The sequence below is a fragment of the Sylvia atricapilla genome, chromosome 4, assembly GCF_009819655.1.
Source record: "Sylvia atricapilla isolate bSylAtr1 chromosome 4, bSylAtr1.pri, whole genome shotgun sequence".
NCBI lineage: Eukaryota > Metazoa > Chordata > Aves > Passeriformes > Sylviidae > Sylvia > Sylvia atricapilla.
Genome location: NC_089143.1, coordinates 30799299 through 30817999, shown reverse-complemented (window position 1 = coordinate 30817999; position 18701 = coordinate 30799299). Strand labels below are relative to the sequence as shown.

Below are 18701 nucleotides of genomic sequence, written 5' to 3'. Positions count from 1 at the left end.
TGGGTATTAGGAGTAAATTTTTTACGGCGGTGATGGTGACAACAGAAACAGGATGCCCAGGGAACAACGTTGGAAGTTTTCAAAGCCAAGATGGATAAGGCCTTAGGCAACCGGGTCTAATGGGGGTTGACCCTGCCCGTGGTAGTGCGGCTTGGGGCGATCTTTAAAGTCCCTTCCAAACCTTTAACCTTCTGTGATTCTATGATTCTGTGATTCCATTTTTCTGTCATTCTATGATTATGATTGTATGACTCTGTGATTGATTCTGAGAACAGAAATTACTGGGTGCAACTGAGTGCCTTTTTTTTTTTTTTTTTTTTTTTTCTGAGGTAAGTTTTTATCATCACAAATATTTCTTCTTAATTAGAAACAACACAGAACTACATTTTTAAAATACAATTTAGAATGAGAAAATCTGGCTTCAATTAATTATAATCACAGAATGGTCTGGGTTGGAAGGGACCTTAAAGACCATCTCGTTCCACTCCCTGCCATGGGCAGGGACACCTTTCCGCAATCCCAGGTTGCTCCAAGCCCCATCACCTGTGGCCTTAGACACTTCCAGGGATGAGGCAGCCACAGCTTTTCTGGACAAACTGTGCAGGTGCTTACATGAAAGAGCATGTTCCTCATATGCAGGTGGAACTTCCTCATATGCAGGTGGAACTTCCATCAGTTTCTGCCTTTTGTCTCCGGTCCCATTGCTAGGCACCACACAGCAGAGCCCGGTCCATCCTGTTGGCACGCCCTCTTTACGTATTTATCCACATTAATGAGGTTCCCCCTCAGACGTTGTTCTCGAGGATGACCAGGTCCAGCTCCCAAAATGACAGAATACTGAGGTTCAAAGAGACGTCTGGAGATCATCCAGCCCAACCCTCTGTCGAGGCAGTGTCACCTGGAGCACGTGACACAGGAATGTGTCCAGGCGGCTTTGGAATGTCTCCAGAGAGGGAGACTCCCTGAGCAGCTGTTTCAGTGCTCTGCCACCCCTAATATAAATATTGCTGAGGTACTTATTAATTAATGTTGAGGTGAAACTTCTTGTGGTGTAGTTTATGGCCATTAGTCCTTCTCCTGTCGCTGGGCGCCATTGGAAGGAGCCTGACATCACCCTGTGACACGCTGCTTGGAAGATACTTATATGGATTGATGAGATGCCATCTCCAGACTAAATAGGCCTCGCTCCCGCAGTGTCTCCTCGCAGGAGAGACGCTCCTGTCCCTTCATACCACTGGACGCGCTCCAGGATCTCCGCGTCCTGCCCCCGCTGTCCTGAGGAACCCGGAACCGGACACACCCCCTGTCAATCACTACATGTCAATCCTCGTGACGGGCGTGAGCCACAGCCAATCAGCGACGGGCGCGACACGAGGGGGCGGGTCAGAGCGGTGCCGGGCGCGCGGCGGCGGGCGCAGGTGAGGGGCCCTGAGGGGCCGTGAGGGCAGCGGGGCCGGGGCAGCGGGGCGGCACGCACCCCCGCGGCCGCCACAGCCCCGGCCGCCACCCCCGGCCGCCGTGCCAGGGGAATCTGCGAGCGGAGGGCCTCCCCGAGCTCCCCCGGGGGCTGAAGGTCGCGCTGAGGGCGAGGGGGCCCCCGTCGTGAGGGCGCTCAGAGCCACGTCGCGGCCTGCGGGCTGCCATTCCCTGTGGGCAGCAGTCCTATGCCTTCCCCTTTGGTTTTTCCATTGCTTATGCGGGATTCCAGCCATGACCTCTGGTGCTTGTCTTGGCCCTGTGGCCTGCTCTTCCTGTCGGCTGTCGTGACCCTGCCGCCAGGCCAGCCCCCAACCAGCCGCCTGAATCCCAACAAGTAGAGTGGGAATAAGCACGGGGTGGGTGATGGTAGAAAGAAGCGGTGTTTTTGGAAGTGAAGCTGAGCGTTGAACTTTAACCCGAGCGTCTTCTCTGTGCGTGTTTTCCTCCTGGGATTTCCCATCTTACCTCAGTGTCTGTGCCAGGGCATGGGTGCCTGTGGAACAGCCCGAGCTTATGGAGACAGTCTGAGCTTCACCAGCAGCCTCGGCTCACCATAAGTCTCTGTCTTTCTGCAGTTGCTGAGCCAGGATGGGTTTGGCTGAAGACAAAGTGTACACCCATATTACGAGAAACCTCAAGAAGTTCGGGGCTATCCGAGTGGCGTCGCTGGCCAATTCCCTGACCTGCCTTGTTGATGCTGACAGAGTAATTGACTATTTTGCTGAGCTCTACCAGGCTCCTTCCCCAATAGCAACATAGAGCTGTCTTACCTCTAAGCCAGACCCTCTCTTAGATGCCCTGTGTGTTTTTCCTAGGAAGAACTCCTCGCCCGGGAGGAGACACGGGGCAACCAGGCAGCTGTCTTTAGGTTTTATCAGCACCTGAGGTGCCGGAAGGGCTGGGTGCAGGATCTCATCCAGGCGCTGCACCATAACAACGCGGGGGACCTGGCTGATGAGCTGCAGGAAGTCTATAACACTTGGCAACCTCGGCCTCGTATGTAGCCTCATCGTCCCCGGGTGTTCTCCGCAGGGTGCTGGAGGTGGGGACATGCAGTTGTCTCTGTCCCTGCCTTGGTTTCCCAAGGTGCTGGCAGTGTCTGTGACTGTCCCAGGGATGTCTTTCACTGTGGTGACATGTCTGAAGATGACGGGTCCATGTTTGAAGGTGCTTGGGCTGGTGGGGGGGCTGTGGTTCTCACCTGAGGGAAAATGAACAAAGGGATGCTGTGAGTTTGGCTGATGTGGGGACAGAAAAGGGACACACACAGGGCTGCCTCAGCCCCACACTTATCCTCTGCTTCCTCAGCTTTTCCTGCAGTGATCTGTTTGTCTCTTCCAGGTTCCTCAGCTCCTGCTGATAGCTCCTCCCTTCCCAGTGATGCCCACCCCACTGCCTCCTCCATCAGTGCCCAAACACCATCCCGGGGGCCAAATCCTGCCCTGTTGGCTGGGCAGCCACGCCAGGACCTGCCCCTTGGTGACCATCCACCTGTCCTACCCAGTGCTGCCACCACCATGAGCATGGACCTGGAGGCCAGACTCCCAGTGCAGGAATCGGTGAGCAGGATGTTGGATGGGGACACAAAGGTCCTTTTAGGACCTTTTGGTTGGGTATGGGGAGCCTGCAGTAGGGCCAGGCTCCTTCAGGGCAACCCCAAGCAGGCTGCTGATCTTTGCTGCATCTGGTAGCTTAGAGCTTATATATGGCCCTTAAGTGCTCCCTCTCCTGTCTCCCTCCATAAGGAAGGTGCTGGGTTTGCTTTGCCAGTCCAGGCTTCTGTCTGCAACCCCCAAGACCTGGGTGGGTCCCCAGAAGAGACCCCATACCCGCTTCGTAACCAGCCTTGTGGGGCTCACTGCTCAGGGTTAGGGTCTCCCTCAGGGTTTGGGACACCCTATGGTCCCAGATGCCCTGATCCCAGTGATTTAACACAGCTCATTTCCTTCCAGCTCCCCAAAAATCTTCTGGAGCAAGAGAGTCCCTGGCCAGTTCCACCTGTGAGCAAAGTCCACGGCGGAGTGAGCGGTGGCCACAGTGGAGAGGGGACTCTCTCACAGCCCACCGGGGCCGTGCCAGTGGGGACACCAGAGGTGGCTGTGCCATCGGCTGAGTCCCCAGAGCAGGGCCGGGACTGGCTGAGCCGCCGGCCGGTGTGTGTGGACAACGGGTTTTTTGGGAATGCCAACCACTTGCACCGTGGCACGCCGGGCCTGCCCCTGGGCAGGTCTGTTCCATCGAGAGATGCAGGTGCCACTCAAAGCCCCGAGCAGCCCAGGAATGAGCCTGAAGAGAACTCAGATATCTCCACAGAGTCACCCCCAAGGCTGGAGGGCACCACTCGTGGTGTGGGGCAGCAGCCCCCAAACTCAGTGCCAAAAAAGCAGCCTGTGCCAAGCTCTGGGCATGGTGAGCCCACAGGCAGCTTGGTGGATGTGCGCAGCCCCCTCCTCATACAGCAGCAGTTTGATGCGGAGAAGAAGCGGGTCGGGATGCTGCAGGAGCACCAAGGGAGTGGAGGTGGGTTTCCCTCCTGGCAGAACCAGGTAGCCACTAGGGAAGAAGAAGTGCTGCTGAGAGCCCCTTACTGCAAGAAAGAAACTGGGATGCTGGAGGGTGTCCAGAGAAGGGAATGGAGCTGGGAGGACTCTAGAGCATAAGTCTGATGAGGAGCAGCTCAGGAAGCTGAGAGAGCTCAGTCTGGAGCAGAGGAAGTTCAGGAGAGACCTTCTTGCTCTCTACAACTCCCTGACAGGAGGGTGGAGCAAGGTGGGGATTTGGCTCTGCTCCAGGGAATAAGCAACAGGATGAGAGGAAAATTGTGTCGTGGAAGGTTTAGATTGGATAATAGAGAAAAATTATTTTTGGAAGAGTTTGTCAAGTACTGGAACAAGCTCTTCAGGCCAGTAGTGGTTGTCACCATCCCTGGAGGGATTTAGAAGCCATTTGGATGTGGCACTTGGGGGACATGGGTTAATGGTAGCCTTAGCAGTGCTAAGAATAGAATAGAATAGAATAGAATAGAATAGAATAGAATAGAATAGAATAGAATAGAATAGAATAGAATAGAATAGAATAGAATATTTTGTTTGGGAGGAGACCACAACAGTCATCCATCTGCATTTCAATTTTGTTTTGTCAGCTTTGGGGTGTGAAACTTCTCCCCTTCCCCTAGTTTACAGAGATATTTGTATCCTGCACATGTGGGAATTTTAGTATTTCCTACATCTCTCAACTATGGGCATCATAGAATCAGGATATAGCCCTGTCCTCCACTCCAGGGTCTTGGGGTGGGGAAAGAGACACCCATCCCTCCCATCCCTTTCCCCTCTCCCATGTTGGGTCAGCACCTCCTGCCTGGGAGGGCATGGAATTTCAGGAGCCTTAAAAGTCTGCATTTCCCTTGGTGCTGCCCAGCCCTGCAGCCCGCCCTGCATGAGTTACCTACCTCTGCAGTGAAAGCTCAAGTGCCACAGCAGAGCCAGAGCACTGGTCCTGCTCCCTGTGGCACCTGCTCAGCTTGGGGATTGTCCTGTCACAGCTTCCTTGAGGAAGAAGAAATCTCACCTTTTAGGCCCCCTGGTTAACACAATGTGCTTTGTTTTCTTCCTGACAGGTGCTTCGATGGAAAAAACTAATCTGGGTGCTACCCCTGTGCCCAGAGACACTTTTCCATCCCGTGACATCTCTGTGAAGTCTGTTACAGAAGAGAAGAAACTTCCCATTGGGAATACAGCCATCAGCACCCTCTCTGTGCCAATGAAAGAGAAAGTAGGTGACCTTTCCTCTTGCCACTTGCATTTCCTTAATGTCCTTGTGCACTCCTCCTGGTTAGGAGATTTTCCATTGCAGTGTCACACTGTGAGCTGGTGATGAGTTTATTCAGGGATTTTTTTTCCCCCACTGTGATGTTCACGTTACTATCCACACGCTGTATGGAGCATGGGAGGAGGGAGCCAAACTCGGCCTTTGACTCCTTATTTCCCCTCTTACCTTGCCAGTCAGTCTCCTAGCTTCCAGCTGCTGTTTTCCACTGCTCTCCTCACTGCCTGGCTCCCTCCTTGCCTCCCTCCTTTACCTCCTTGCTGCCTGTGACCCAGCTTTGTTAGTGGCAGATGTGGGGACTGTGTCAAAGTGGATTTGTGTAGGACCTGTGTGCCTAAGACCAGGCTATTGGGTACTTCCCTTGACACCCAGCCCTGCTCCTTGTCTCCTACAGGTGCTCCCAGCCTCGGCAAACCCTGTCCTGGGCACAGCTGTGGTAGGAGGCTCCAAAGGCATGGCTGGGAGATCAGCTTCCCGGGTGAGCTGTGCCACAAGCATCTGGGCACCTCGCAGTGATGAGGAGAGGGAAGAGGAGCACAGCAAGCCGGGCGCCCTCATGTCCATGCCTCGGGGCAGCCCGGAGGCGGCCAGCAGATGCCCAACCTCTCAGGAGCCCAACAAACCCAGTTCTACCATCTCCAGTAGCCTTGGCCTCAGCAGTGACCCAATCCTGGTGAGCAGTGATAGCCTGAGCTCAGGAGGAGCGTTTCCCAGAGTCTCCTCGGTTCCTGCAGGCCCCGGAGACAAGGAGGCATCTGGAGCAAGCAGAGACTCCTGTCCTGCTCCAAGCTGGGACAGCACCTCCGTGGGCACCCACGAGGTGTGTGTGGATCATCACCCCAGCGTCAAGCTTGGAGCCAACAGTGATGGAGTCAGTCCTATTGGAAGCTCCATGAATTCCAACTCTGGCAGTGGCCGTGATGCTGCCACCAGCTCACCTCAGGCCAGAGTCCCCAAGGGGGGCAGCAATGGGCTGTCCTTGCTGTACATCCTTCCGGCTGTCGGCGTCATTTCTGCCGTGGCATTCGCGGTGTATGCTCGGCTGCGGAAATAGTGGGTGGGATGCCACGACCGTGACGCAGCCGGGGGGATTCCTCTGGCAACAGGATTTTGGCCAATGCATTTAAAGCCTGAAGAATAGCGGGGAGCAGTAGGGGCATTGTTAAATCTTCTGGAAGGTTCTGCTGGAAGAGGCCTTGGTACATGATGCTGTTGGGTTAGGGTCTGTTCCCTCCCATTTCCCAACCGTCTTCTTGGCTGTAGCCTTCTCTTTTATCACGCCTGGAGGAGAGCATCTCGCTCCAAAATGTTCCATTGAGTCAAAAAGGAAAGGACTCATGGTGATTCTGCATGTCTCCCTTGTTTGGTCCCAGGAGGCCTCAGGTAAACATGTACTGGTGATCCGAAGGGTGACCTCCAACTCCCTCCGTGCAGTCCAGCCAGGAGAAGTTGTGCAGATATCCTGTAACAGCAGAGCTGATTTTCTTGGCTCTGCTCATCTTGGCTTTAAAATGTGCCCAAGGGTGGGTGCAGCAGCCTCCACCGGACGTCTCATGTTCAGTTTGCCTTACTTGGTATCTCTGGCTCTGCTGCTCCTTCTGGGATTACTTCATGTAGTACTGACCCTGGGGATAAACAGGAGGGTCAGGAAGGAGCTGCATCTAATCAGCATTATCAAAGATCAGCCTCATTTTACATCCTCCAGGCAGGGAAAGGGGTTTCTGATTTAAGAGGAATGTTTCAGGCAATGCCAACTTTAAGCAGACTTGGTCCTGCAAAAGGTTGTTAGGTGTCTTTGACTTTTAGGCTGGATTTTTGGAGCTTGGGTTGGAAGGGTAGATGGAGTTGTTGCCCTTCCTGATACCTGTAGCTATGGGATAGGGGTATAGGAGCCTACTGCCCAGGCTGGCACACGAACAGGATCAACTGTGCACTGCAGGGAGGCCATACCAGAGTCTGAGATGCTCTGGGCTATGGGGAGACCTTTTAGCACCTTCCAATGTCTAAAGGGCTTGGAACAAACCGGTCTTATGGCAGCTGTCTCTGCCGATGGCAGAGGGCTAGGATGAGATGCTCGTTAATGGCCCGTCCAACCCAAACTATTCTGTGATTCTAAAAAAAGTAAAGCAGTGAAGAAGCAACAGCCTGGAGTAATGTTGCACCCGGTTGCTCCAAGCCCCATTCAACTTGGCCTTGAACTCTTCCAGGGATGAGGCAGCCACAGCTTCTCTGGGCACCCTGTGCCAGGGTTTCACCACCTTCACAGAGAATTTCTTCCCAATGTCTTATCTATCCCTGTCCTCTGACACTGGGAAGCAGTCCTCCTTTGTGCTGTCACTCCAGGTCTTTGTCCAAAGCCCTTCTCCAACTCTCTTGTCTTCTCCAGGCTGAACACCTCCAACTCTCCCAGCTTGGCTCCAAAGCAGAGGGGCTGCAACCCTCAGAGTTTCTCTGTGGCCTCCTCTGGACTCACCCCAGCAGCTCCACATCCTTACTGGGGCTGCAGGGCTGGACACAGGACTGCAGGTGAGGTCTCACCTGAACACAGCAGAGGAGGAGAATCACTTCCCTCATTCCCCTGTGTCCAGTAACTTGCTCATCCTGAATTCCTGCCATCAGCTTCCCAAAATCCGCTCTTCCTGCTGGCAGCCCTCTGTGATCCTCAAGTGCAGCCATTGCACTCAGAGCTTGGCCCGTGGTGGGGAAGGCCCGTCAGTCTTGAATGGCTGCTCCTCCATCTCAATACTTTCCTTCTGCCCAAAAATCCAAGAAGTGCCTCCATAAAACTAAGGACAATCAGTATATGCAAGAGGGAGGTGTTGATTTTGGTGTGTCAAGGCTGCTTTTCAGAAGACCTCGAGGTGTTCATTCCTTGCTCAGTGCTGAATGAGGAAGGGACAGTCCTTTAAAACACACTTTAAACCCCTCTGCCAGGAGAGGGAATGTGGGGCTGCTCTTCCCATAAAAGATAAAATGGTTATCACTCCCTAACAGGAGTGACAGGAAGGGATTTGCCTTCTCCGCACTTTCTGTAATTCAGGGGAGATCCATGAGATCCCAAATCAGCCGCATCTATACCAAGGCCCTCTTCTCTGATGCTTTACTTGCCTGTGAAATTCTTCCCATGTTTTTCCATACATTTAAGCAACAGCTTGTACGCTTTGCCTTTTCATGTCAGATTTCTTTTGTGAAACAGCTGGTTTGTCACCACCTCAGACTGGGGAAAGCACATGTTCAGATTGCTGCTGTGAAGTGCTGGGATTTTCACAGTTGTTACATAGCACTTTAAAGCCTCATTAGCAGGAGATGGTGCAGCAGGGAGCTGTGTCCCTGCACCTCTTTTACTAACAGGCTAAAAAGCCTTTTACTAACTATAATAAATTGGTTTGATGCTTCACACTTGACTTGTTGCAATTTATGGGAAGAAGTTCAGGAGGTTGATGACGTTGGGGCTGGAGGGAATGCTCTGAAGGGTTCTGTTGGCTGTGACACTGAGAGGCTCAGGCCATTGGTGCCAGGGAGAGGTCAGGGTTCAGGGACAGCTTCCAGACTTTATTCTGGAGAAAGCACAAGAGCTGGTCCAGAGGATGCCCACCATAGCAGGTCTTCCTGTTGGTGGTAGGGTGTCCAGGATGAAAACGGGAGGTGGTTCCTGAGGCAGCAAACAGCTGAGCTGCACAAGTCAGGATGTTGTCACCAAAAAGGAACTGAACAAATTCTGGGAAGAGAAATGCACCAAGCATCTGCAAAGTGTTGCAAACTTTAAAGGGTGAAAGAGCCACAAAGAGCTATGGCTGGAAGGACCCTTGGGACTGGGTGTAACCAGGTGGACACTGCACAGATGCATGCTGGGCTTGGTACCCACAAAAGCCAGCATGCTGCTTTACTTGTTATCCAAGTTTTCTGGTTGAATTCTGTCATGGGATCCTGCCCAGAAAAAGGGCACCTTTTCCATGCTGGGCCACCTTAGCCACTCTGCTTTCAGCTCTGGAGGTGGCTGCTCCCCAGGTTTCTTTTCTTGTGCCCTGAATAGCTCTGACCTGCAGAACAGAGGCACCAGCCACCACTCACCCCTCTGTGTGCCTTTTGGGGACACACAGGAAGCTTTTGGGAGGAAACAGCCCTTTCCTGTGTCCCCTCAAGGGCTCTGCTCTATCCCAACAACTGAGACATCGTGCAAGCTTCCCTTGCTTTCTGCTTTCCCAGCTCCAGCTGTTACAGCCCAGATGTGTCAAACACAGTCAAGCAGGGGTTGAAAATACTCAAGAGCTTCAGGCAGCTTAGCGAGTTCCTTTTCTACCTAAATGAAAGCAGCGCTGCTCTGAAGGAGATTATTTGTGTTCAGAGAACGCATCCTTTATCTCCTGTCACTGCCAACTCCATTTAGCCACTTCTCTCCTCACCCAACAGGATATTAAAATACACCAACTGAATTTGACCGATCCCTTTGTCCCATTTTCACTCCAGCAACCAGAATTCAGCAAATTGTCATGGAAATTATCACACCTTTGTGGAATGTTGGTCGCTGATCCTTCAGGTATCGAATTAATGCCTGAGGATTGTGGTGAGCTGGGATTACCCCCGGCAGGTGAGGAGCACCCTGGGTCACCGCGGTGCAGTTCCAGCTTGGTGTGCTCTGGGTGTGTCAGACAACAATCAACATTCCACGCAGGAATCTCCATCGCGTTACAACGGGAGCTGCTATGGCACCCTGTAGTCTAGGAATCTGTGTTTTCCTTTCGAATTTTCATCCTGTTGGTTGTTGCTTACACCCCTCTTCAATGGTTGCCTCAATTTTTCTGCCACCTGGAGGTTCATGCCGCGCTTGTTGATAAACGCGGGATGAGGGTTTTAAGCGCAGGGATGTATCCAACTAGAATTATGTTGGGATTTAAAGGAGAGCTGAAAATTTTAAGATTTTAGGAGGAAAATCTCCCCTGTGAGGTTGGTGAGGCCCTGGCACAGGGTGCCCAGAGAAGCTGCGGCTGCCCCTGGATCCCTGGAAGTGTCCAAGGCTAGGCTGGATGGGGAAGCTTGGAGCGACCTGGTCTAGTGGGAGGTGTCAGTGCCCATGACAGGGGTTGGAACGACACGGTCTTTAAGGTCCGTTCAGGCCCGCCATGGTGGGTGGCAGACCTGCCCCACGTCTATATGCACCGTTATCTGTATATGCAAATCATATTCAAATAAGCCCCTCCGCGCGGCCGTGCCCAGCCGAGCCTACTGCGGTTCTTCCCTTCGGTCCCCGCGTTGCCATAGTTACCCAGCTGTCAATCATCGCGACTTCTCCCGCCCCACCCGGACAGCTCTCCCGGTCATTGGCCAGCCTCCTTCTCAATCTCGCCTCAAAGGAAGCTCATAGGTCAGAGCTGCCGCATATCGACCCACCTCACCCAGGCGCACGCTTCCGATTGGGCAGCCGGGCTTGTCACTCTACGCGGCTGAGAGTAGGAGGCGGGCCCGGCTCCCGACTGCCGCGCGATACCGGTCTCCCATTCGCCCTTCCTCCTGTCGCTCCACGCCGCGGGGACCGCGGATTGGTGGCCGCCTCACGGAGTGTCCCGCCCAACGGGGCCGTGCGGCGCAGGCGCGCCGGGGGCGGTGGCTGCGGCGGTGGCGGCTGAGCGGGGCCGGAGCGGGGCCGTGCGGCCCATGGGGCCGGGCCGCGCTGCCGATGGAGCCGTCGCGCAGCTGTGGCGATGGCGCGGAGGACGAGAAGAAGACGCGGCGGAAGGGCGGCGGTGCGGACACCGGGCCCTCCCAGCTGCGGCGGCGGAGCAGCTGCGGCGCGGCGGGCGCGGACAGCGCGGCGGGTCCGCAGCCCCGCGAACGCGGCGGGTCCGTGAGCCGGCAGCGGCGGGACTCGGTCCGCAAGAACCGCCCGCGTGAGTGCGGGGGAGCGGGAAAGGCAGCGAGAGCGGGGAGGGGAGAGAAGCGGGGGGGGCTCAGAGGATGGGCTGGGAGGGGCGGGGCTTATGGTAATGAGCGCAATGGGCGGAGCTGGGAGGGGCGGGGCTTCGGGGGCGTGGTCTGGGGAGGTGGGGCCGGGGGGCGACATTGGGGAGCAGCAGGGAGGGACGGGGACACTGGGACAGCGCGGGGGGGTGAGGATGGGCACAGCATGAGCAGTGTGGGGACTGCGCGACGGGGTGAGGATTTGTACAGCGTGGGCAGTGTGGGGACAACCCAGTGGGATGATGACATGGGCACAGCATGTCCAGTCTGAAACACGGTGGGGGCACAGGGCAGTGGTGACTGGTCCAGCATTGCCGGTCTGGGGACAGCACGGAGGGACACGGTGGGGTGATAATTGTGCACCATGGCCAACTTGGGAGCAGCACTGTGGGGTGATGGCACAGCACGGCTAGTTTGGGTACAGCATGGTGGGGACACACTGGGACATTGACATGGGCTCAGCAGGTTGAGCTGAAGGATGGGGCAAGCTGAACTCCGGCAGCTCTAGTTTAGGGTGAAGTCACACTTGCCTGGGGGGGCAGGACGTGGAATGGGTCTGTGGCAGATGCTGAGGTTCCCAAATTGGGGGGACCTTGGATGGGAAGGAAAGGAAGGCACCTGGTGACAGAGGGTGAGGTAAAGGGCACAACAGGACAGATGGAGGGGCCAAGGTTTGAGGTTGTGGGGCTGGGCTGGTAACTGTGAAAACAAAGTAATGGAGGGCAGAGGGAGTAGTTTAAATTTCGGGAGGGGAGAACCCGACAGGTTTGGCAGGAGCTGTATACAGATCAAACCAGGCTTTCTAATGGGAAAAAAAAATCCCTAAAACCACGTTTGTAAATGTCCTACTGGAAACAGCAAAATGGATGGCAGCCTTCATTTTGGGAGCCGCAGGAGCTGCTGTGCAGGTGCCGTGGCTGTCCCTGACTTCAGCCATATTTAAGGAATAACTGACAGATTATTCCTTGACTTCTGCTGGAGTGCTTCCTCCTTGAAAGAAATTGCTATACCCTGGTAATGAAACAGCCTCGGTGTAATTCCTTGATACCTGCACAGTCATTAAAAAGATGTGAGCAAAGAATCTGGGCAGAAAACAGATCAGGATTCTGCTGCATCTTGGCTGTGACTGGCAGTGCCGAGACACCGTATTTATGGGAAGTTTTAAGAGTGTTCCTGCTCTTTTTTTTGGTTGCTGGTGAAAAATGCATCTTCTCTTCTGCCCTTAGTGTGAAAAATAGGAATGGAAGTCCATGAGGCTGTTAATTGGAGACCTGTTAAAAGGCTGCAGGGACATGAAGGAGATCTCTGATATGGAAATGAGGGAGGACTCGGAGCTCTGCATTAGGTGATGATTCTCCTCTGCTTTGCTCAGGGCAGTTTCTGTCTTCTCTGGAAAAGGTGGATTAAAGCTGGGTGCTGAGAGTGGCATGGAATGTTTTAAGGAAAACAGGTGTTCTGGCAGCTTCCAAGAAAGGGTTTGGATCGAGTCTGGAAAGTCAGGGTTGTGTGATTTGGGATTACAATGTAGTCTGACTTTTCTAAATTACTCTTGTGATAAGTGGAAGAGAAGTGTGCTGGAGCAAGTGTGTCCCTTAGCATACACTGATGTCACAATCAGTCATGTTTTGGAGTTAAAATGCTCCATCCCACCGTAAGGAAGACTCAAGCTGAAATGAAAGGGAAAGCACTTAATGGGTGTGGGATCAAAAATGTCCTACTTCAGCTCTCACTTGTCTGCTCCTGGCATGTGGCAAAGGAGCTGGGTGACCTTGAGACTTGTCTTGCCTGGCTGTGCTGGCAGATGCCCTGGCAGATGAGCCCCGCTTCCCCAGGAATGAAAGGATTTCAGCAGACTCGTGATCCTCCTTCCTCCTCGGCCCTCTGAGCCTTGAATGTACAGTCAGGGCTGCATCCCTGCAGAGAGCAGGGAAGAGGGCTGGGTTTGGGATAGATGTGAATTAAACAGTGCACCCAGTATGCCAGCTGTGTGCCTTCATGCACCTTGGGCTTTTAAATTTCCTGGAAATTTAAATTCTCTGTTTGAAAGTCATGTGGAAGTGGTGCTTGGCGACATGGATTGGGGAGGGGTGAAGATGACAGTGCTGTGTTAACAGTTGGAATTGATCTTGGAGGTCTTTTCCAGCCTGAATGATTCTGTGAAATGTTTCCTGGTGTACTTGAGGGGCTTTACTGCAGATGCTGGGAATTTCCCTGTTCCCCTGGCAGAAGAGGGAGAAGTCAAGGACACTCTTGCTCTCAGAAGGGACTGAGAAGTGTCCCTGAAAACATGAAGTGGATATTTGTTGAAGCTTTGGAGTGTTATGTTGGGAAGGGGAGTCTCACAGGGTTATCAGTGCAGACAGACACATCATATACAAAAACTTCATCAGTTTTGGGAACAGTTTCCGGAACAATACCAGATCATTCATTTCTGGTACTGAATTATCAATGCCATTATTGAAATCCATACTTAAAAATTGGACTGGGAAGACCCCAGATGAGTAAAGAGGATATTCCCATCATGGTTCATAAGGGAACTGTGGCTGTGGACAAGTGCCAGGCAGAAACCTGATGACGGTCCTAATGAGCAGGGGAATGTTCTTTTAATGAATCTTTTTTATAAGAGAGATCAGTGTTTCACTTCATCAGCTTTCCCTTTTTCCCCCTTCCTCCACTCTCTCTCTGCTCATCCTGAAATCTTGGGATATTCAACAGAGATGAGTTTAGATTATTTAGAAGCAAAATATGCTTCTCCATTCTGTAGCTTGTTTGCTTGTTCCCAGAGGAAAAAAAGTTCTTTCAACTGATACCTTTTATATAAGTATACTTATTTTTTAGTGTATTTTATCAGAATCATGCAAAAATGTAATGGACAATGACTTTAAATTTTCCAGTTACAAAGTATCCAAGAAAAGGTAAAAATAAAATGCTGTTTTGTCCCCTTTTTGGTAGTACAAAATTTAATCTTTGATGTTTAAGTATCTTTTTCTGTTTTGGAATGGTGTATGAAATATGAATTCCTATCAGAGCCTGCTTTTAGAGATGGGAGGAGATGTAGACTTTCTGTCACTTTATATTAAATGCTAATGAATTGTAATTTTTTCTTAGCTGTAAAATTTCCAGCATGGTGTAACGCTATTAAAATATAATATTGACTATTTCAGAGTAAGCCTAGAGGTGCCGTCACACACTGAACTGAATCATTAGACTAGTCTTTTTAGCTGCTGATGTAAGTAGCTCAGAAGTGAAGGATCACTCTGAAATGCAACTCAAGTTGCTTGTTTTGTGCTGAAAATCCACCATGGAGATCTTTAATTGTATCACCTCTTTCATCTTGACAGTTCTGCAGCTTCCAGAATAAGTCTGTTGAGGCTTTTTTATTTACAGTGTCCAATTTTATGAAGTAATTTACATATCAGATAAGGGCAACTTCTTTTTATTGCCCTGAAGGTCTTACAGTCTGACTGCAAAAGGGATTTGAAGGGAGGGTGGCAGCTCTTGCTGTGGGCACACAAAGTATTCTGGAGCTTTTCTGGGATTATTTAGTCAGATCTGTGAGCCCTTAACTTTGTTGCAGACCAGCCTTTTGTTTGTTGCTGCATATCCATAGATCTGCCCTTGAGAAGAAGGTTTGTTTTTAAGACAAAGAGCTGTTTATATGAAAATACATAGAGAGAGCTGCTTTTAAAATTGCTCAAGGAAAGCAGAAGTTTGTCAGGCCAATGGTTTGGGTTGGGAGGGACCTTCAAGACCATTTCATTCCACCCCCTGCCATGCAGGGGCACTCCAACCTGGCCTTGGACTCTTCCAGGAATGGGGCAGCCACAGCTTCTCTGCCCAGCTCACTGAGAATGGGAATCATGGCTCTCATCCTCTAAAAAAGCAACAGAGTTTCTTTAAGGAGACAGATTTGAGGCAGAGGTGGGGGATTGCTGGAGCTGAGACCAGAGATTTCCTGCCTTTCTTGGAGATGCCCAAACACCCAAGGGACAAATAAACACTTCCTGGGAGGTGCTGGGCAGGAGGAGAGCCCAGTGGTCCATACAGTGATGTGCTTCCCATGCTAGCCTTGGGATTTGCCATCCTTCCCGTTGTTCTGTGGCTGGTGAACGCTTGGAAAGGAGACACATGAGGCTCTTTCCTCACAGAGCTCCAAGCAGCAGCAGGGAGGAGGTGATGAGAGGCAGAGTTTGCATTTCCTGCCCTGGCCCTTGATGCTGGTGTCTGGTTATTCCAGCAGAATCTTCTGACTGAGCAAAATCAGCCTCAGGGATGCCCAGAGGGCTCCTGGGTGCCAGCAGTTCTGCTCCTAGAGATCTGTGGCAGCTCTCTTGGAAAAAATGCTTCAGAGGCTTAAAAGGGGGAGATCTCTGGATGGCTTTCATCTGCTGGGAAAAAAAATAAATCAGTTTTTCAGGAGAAATCTTGGTGGCAGATGGTGATGGCGTTGATCCAGGAGAGCTTCCTCCTCCCTCCCTTGGATTTTTCTAGTTCTCAGACGTGGAAGAGCTGTTGCTGCCCTGCATGTTCTTGTTGGATAACTTCCTGTAGGTGTCAGGAAAAAAAATCCCCAGTTCTTCATGTCCTTGGAATAATTTCCTTCTCTTGTTTGTATGCTATTCCCCTTTCCTACAAAAAAGGGTTTTTGGGGGATTTTTGTCTCTGTAATGGATTGAGTTCTCCAGCAAGTGTTAGTGCTTAGGGAATCCTTCACAGCCTGGGAAAGAAGTACTTAATTTTGAGCTCACACACTTCTTCCTTGGATTCTTAACCTGTGGCTCGGATGCATATAATGAGAGATGCATAATTAACAATCATTTGGGGTAAGTTAATTACCTTAATAGTCTGTCTTTTTGAATTTATCCCTGGTGACTTAGGGAAGGTACAGCCGAGCTGCTGGCAGATGGAGAGCACCAGCTGCTCCGTGCAGTGCGGCAGGGAGGTGTGAGCCAGCCCTGGTTGGAAGTTGTGTCCCACCTCAGAGGGCTGGATTTACTTTTTAGGGCCAGTTCTGAGTGGAGATAGTGACCCCTGAGCCCAGCCTGGTTGCAGTTCATCCCTGCTCTGCTGGCATCATTCCTGTTTCCCTGTTCCTGGTGAGACAGATAGTGGATAACTGGTGTGCTTTAACTCCTAATGTTCTGCCCAAATAAAAGCTAAATTTATGTGTAGTAAAAAAATCAAAAGTCTTCACGGTACTGGGTTTGGGATGAAATTTCCAAGGAGCTGCTCTTTTTTTTTTGTGACCAGGAAAGCTGCCTAAACTGATGGACCCAGTTGGTGTTTGCCCTGAAATCTGGAATGTTTGTGTCGCTGAGTGTAGGAGTTTGTGAGCTTCACTACCAACTTTAGACAAATATGTTATTTTACTGAAGCTGTGCATGTGCTACCAGCTGTTAGCCTGTGATGGAACAGCCCCTGTGGCATTTTCAGGCATGTGGCTTCAGAGCACGGTGTTTTTGGATGTTTGTCCTTCCTGCTGCACATCACTGAGGCCATCTCTGAGTCCCCAGCCTCTGCTCTCTCCCCATTTTTACCCCTGTGTAGCCTGGCAGAGGGAGTTTGGGGGGAGATTGTTGTCTAAATGCAGTGGTGGGGATGCTTTAAAAGAAAACCCAGTGGACTTCAGAATGCAGAAATCAAATGGTATGATCTGACAGGAACAAATACGTTCCAAAAATCATAGAACCATGGAATGGTTTGGGTGGGAAGGGACTTTAAAAACCATCTGCTTCCAGTCCCCCTGTCTTGGACACAGGAACACCTCCCAGTATCCCAGGGTGCTCCAAGCCCCATCCAGCCTGGCCTTGGACACTTCCAGGGATCCAGGGGCTGCCACAGCTTCTCTGGGCACCCTGTGCCAGGGCCTCACCACCCTCACAGGGAAGAATTTCTTCCTAATATATAAATGTCTCTTTTGAATTTAAAACCTTTTCCCTTTGTCTTACCATTATCTGCCAGTGTCAAAGTCCTTGGACTGCTCCTGCTCCCTCCCTGTGTTGGGCTGCCATTCAGATTCCTTTCCCTTTCATTCATGAAAAGTTATTTTTGTGCCTGCTCTTGTTTGAAGTAAATGCTTCCGAAATGGAGAGTGATTGGGATTTGGATGTGTCTCTGAAAATAGAGCTTGCATCTTCTTTTAAGATTCCCTTTGGTGATGGTTGGGGGTGTCCTCTATGGAAATACATAAAAATAACTTGGTGGATTAAAAATACTGTTGTGAGCTGCCAGTGCCAGCAGCTCCTGGGAGCTGGAAAGCTCTGGAAGGGCCTGGACAGCCACGAGATAAATCTGCCTAGGAGAGAATGTGTCCTTCAACTTGTCAGGCTGCTGCCTATGCAAAGATTGTTCCCTGAAGAGCCTGACACAAGGGATTCTTGCTCTAAAGGGAGAGGAATGAGGGTTTCTCCATGTTCTAATCTTATCTGTTTGCAGATAAGGAGTTTTACTAAAACCCAAAATCCTGTTTTCCAAAGGAACGTTGGTAGCATCTACACTGGAGGATGTCCAGGGAAGGGAACAGAGCTAGGCAAGGGTGTGGAGCACCAGGAGCAACTGAGGGAGATGGGAAAGGGGCTCAGCCTGGAGAAAAGGAGGCTCAGGAGGGACCCTGTGACTCTGCACAACTCCCTGACAGGAGGGGACAGCTGGGGGGGTCGGGCTCTGCTCCCAGGGAACAGGGACAGGAGGAGAGGGAACGGCCTCAGCCTGGGCCGGGGGAAGTTTATATTGGATATTAGGAAAAGTTTCTTCCCCAAAAGAGTGGTTAAGCATTGGAACAGGCTGCCCAGGGCAGTGGTGGAGTCCCCATCCCTGGAGGGATTTAGAAGCTATGTGGATGTGGCACTTGGGGACATGGGTCAGCGGTGGCCTTGGCAGTGCTGGGTTAGTGGTTGGGAATGTGGAGGTCTTTTCCAACATTTATGATTCCATTATTCAAGTTTATTTTCTAAAACTTCCTTTTTTCCTTCTGGTATCTACCATAAGGATGGAATTCTGTTCCCATAAGCCCTAACATGTGGCTACATTTTTCCCTTTGCTCTGCAGCCTGTGCATCTCGTTAGCTCCAGCCTCTCCTTTAGCTCATTAATAGTGATATTAATCTGTTCCAGTTCCCAGCTCTAATCGCAGATTCCATCAGATCAGGGGGTTTCTCTTGATCTTTTCCAAGAAGCTCATTATCTAACACAGCTGTAAATGTTGCTGGGCCTGACACTGATGCATATTTTGTACCATGGGGGAATTTGACTAATAAAGTAATCCAATTAGACATTTGTTTTTGTCTCCCTGCGGCATCTTAGATTACTTGTCTACCTCAGCTCTGTGTTGTAATTAGGGAACGTTTGTACATCCCTTTGATGTAAAAGCACTAGTGTTATCCGTGGCTCTGGCTCTGGTTCAGAACTTAGGAAAAGGAATAGCTGGGGATTAAACCTTCAACA

The 18701-nt window shown here is 51.4% G+C and overlaps 2 protein-coding genes across 4 annotated transcripts in view; both read left to right on the top strand.

Moving 5' to 3' along the window:
• Window positions 1-1402: 1402 nt before the first annotated feature.
• MAVS (mitochondrial antiviral signaling protein) lies at window positions 1403-8701 on the top strand. 2 transcript variants are annotated; one of them, XM_066317451.1, is made up of 7 exons: window positions 1403-1418; window positions 2055-2184; window positions 2295-2475; window positions 2821-3038; window positions 3432-3999; window positions 5096-5250; window positions 5699-8701. In XM_066317451.1, the coding sequence occupies exons 2-7, from the start codon at window positions 2068-2070 to the stop codon at window positions 6356-6358; spliced, it is 1899 nt and encodes a 632-aa protein (XP_066173548.1). In that variant the 5' UTR covers window positions 1403-1418; window positions 2055-2067; the 3' UTR covers window positions 6359-8701. The 2 variants fall into 2 exon arrangements, with proteins under 2 accessions (XP_066173548.1, XP_066173547.1); XM_066317450.1 differs by lacking the exon at window positions 1403-1418 and having other exon boundaries at window positions 1623-2184.
• Window positions 8702-10791: 2090 nt separating this feature from the next.
• PANK2 (pantothenate kinase 2) overlaps window positions 10792-18701 on the top strand; it is a 118718-nt gene continuing 110808 nt past the window's right edge. The window contains exon 1 of one of the 2 annotated variants that reach the window (XM_066317448.1): window positions 10792-11189. In XM_066317448.1, the coding sequence (XP_066173545.1) occupies window positions 10979-11189 (211 nt within the window). In that variant the 5' untranslated portion in view covers window positions 10792-10978. The remainder of the gene's footprint in view (window positions 11190-18701) is intronic. The other variant, XR_010743444.1, reaches the window with a different exon arrangement.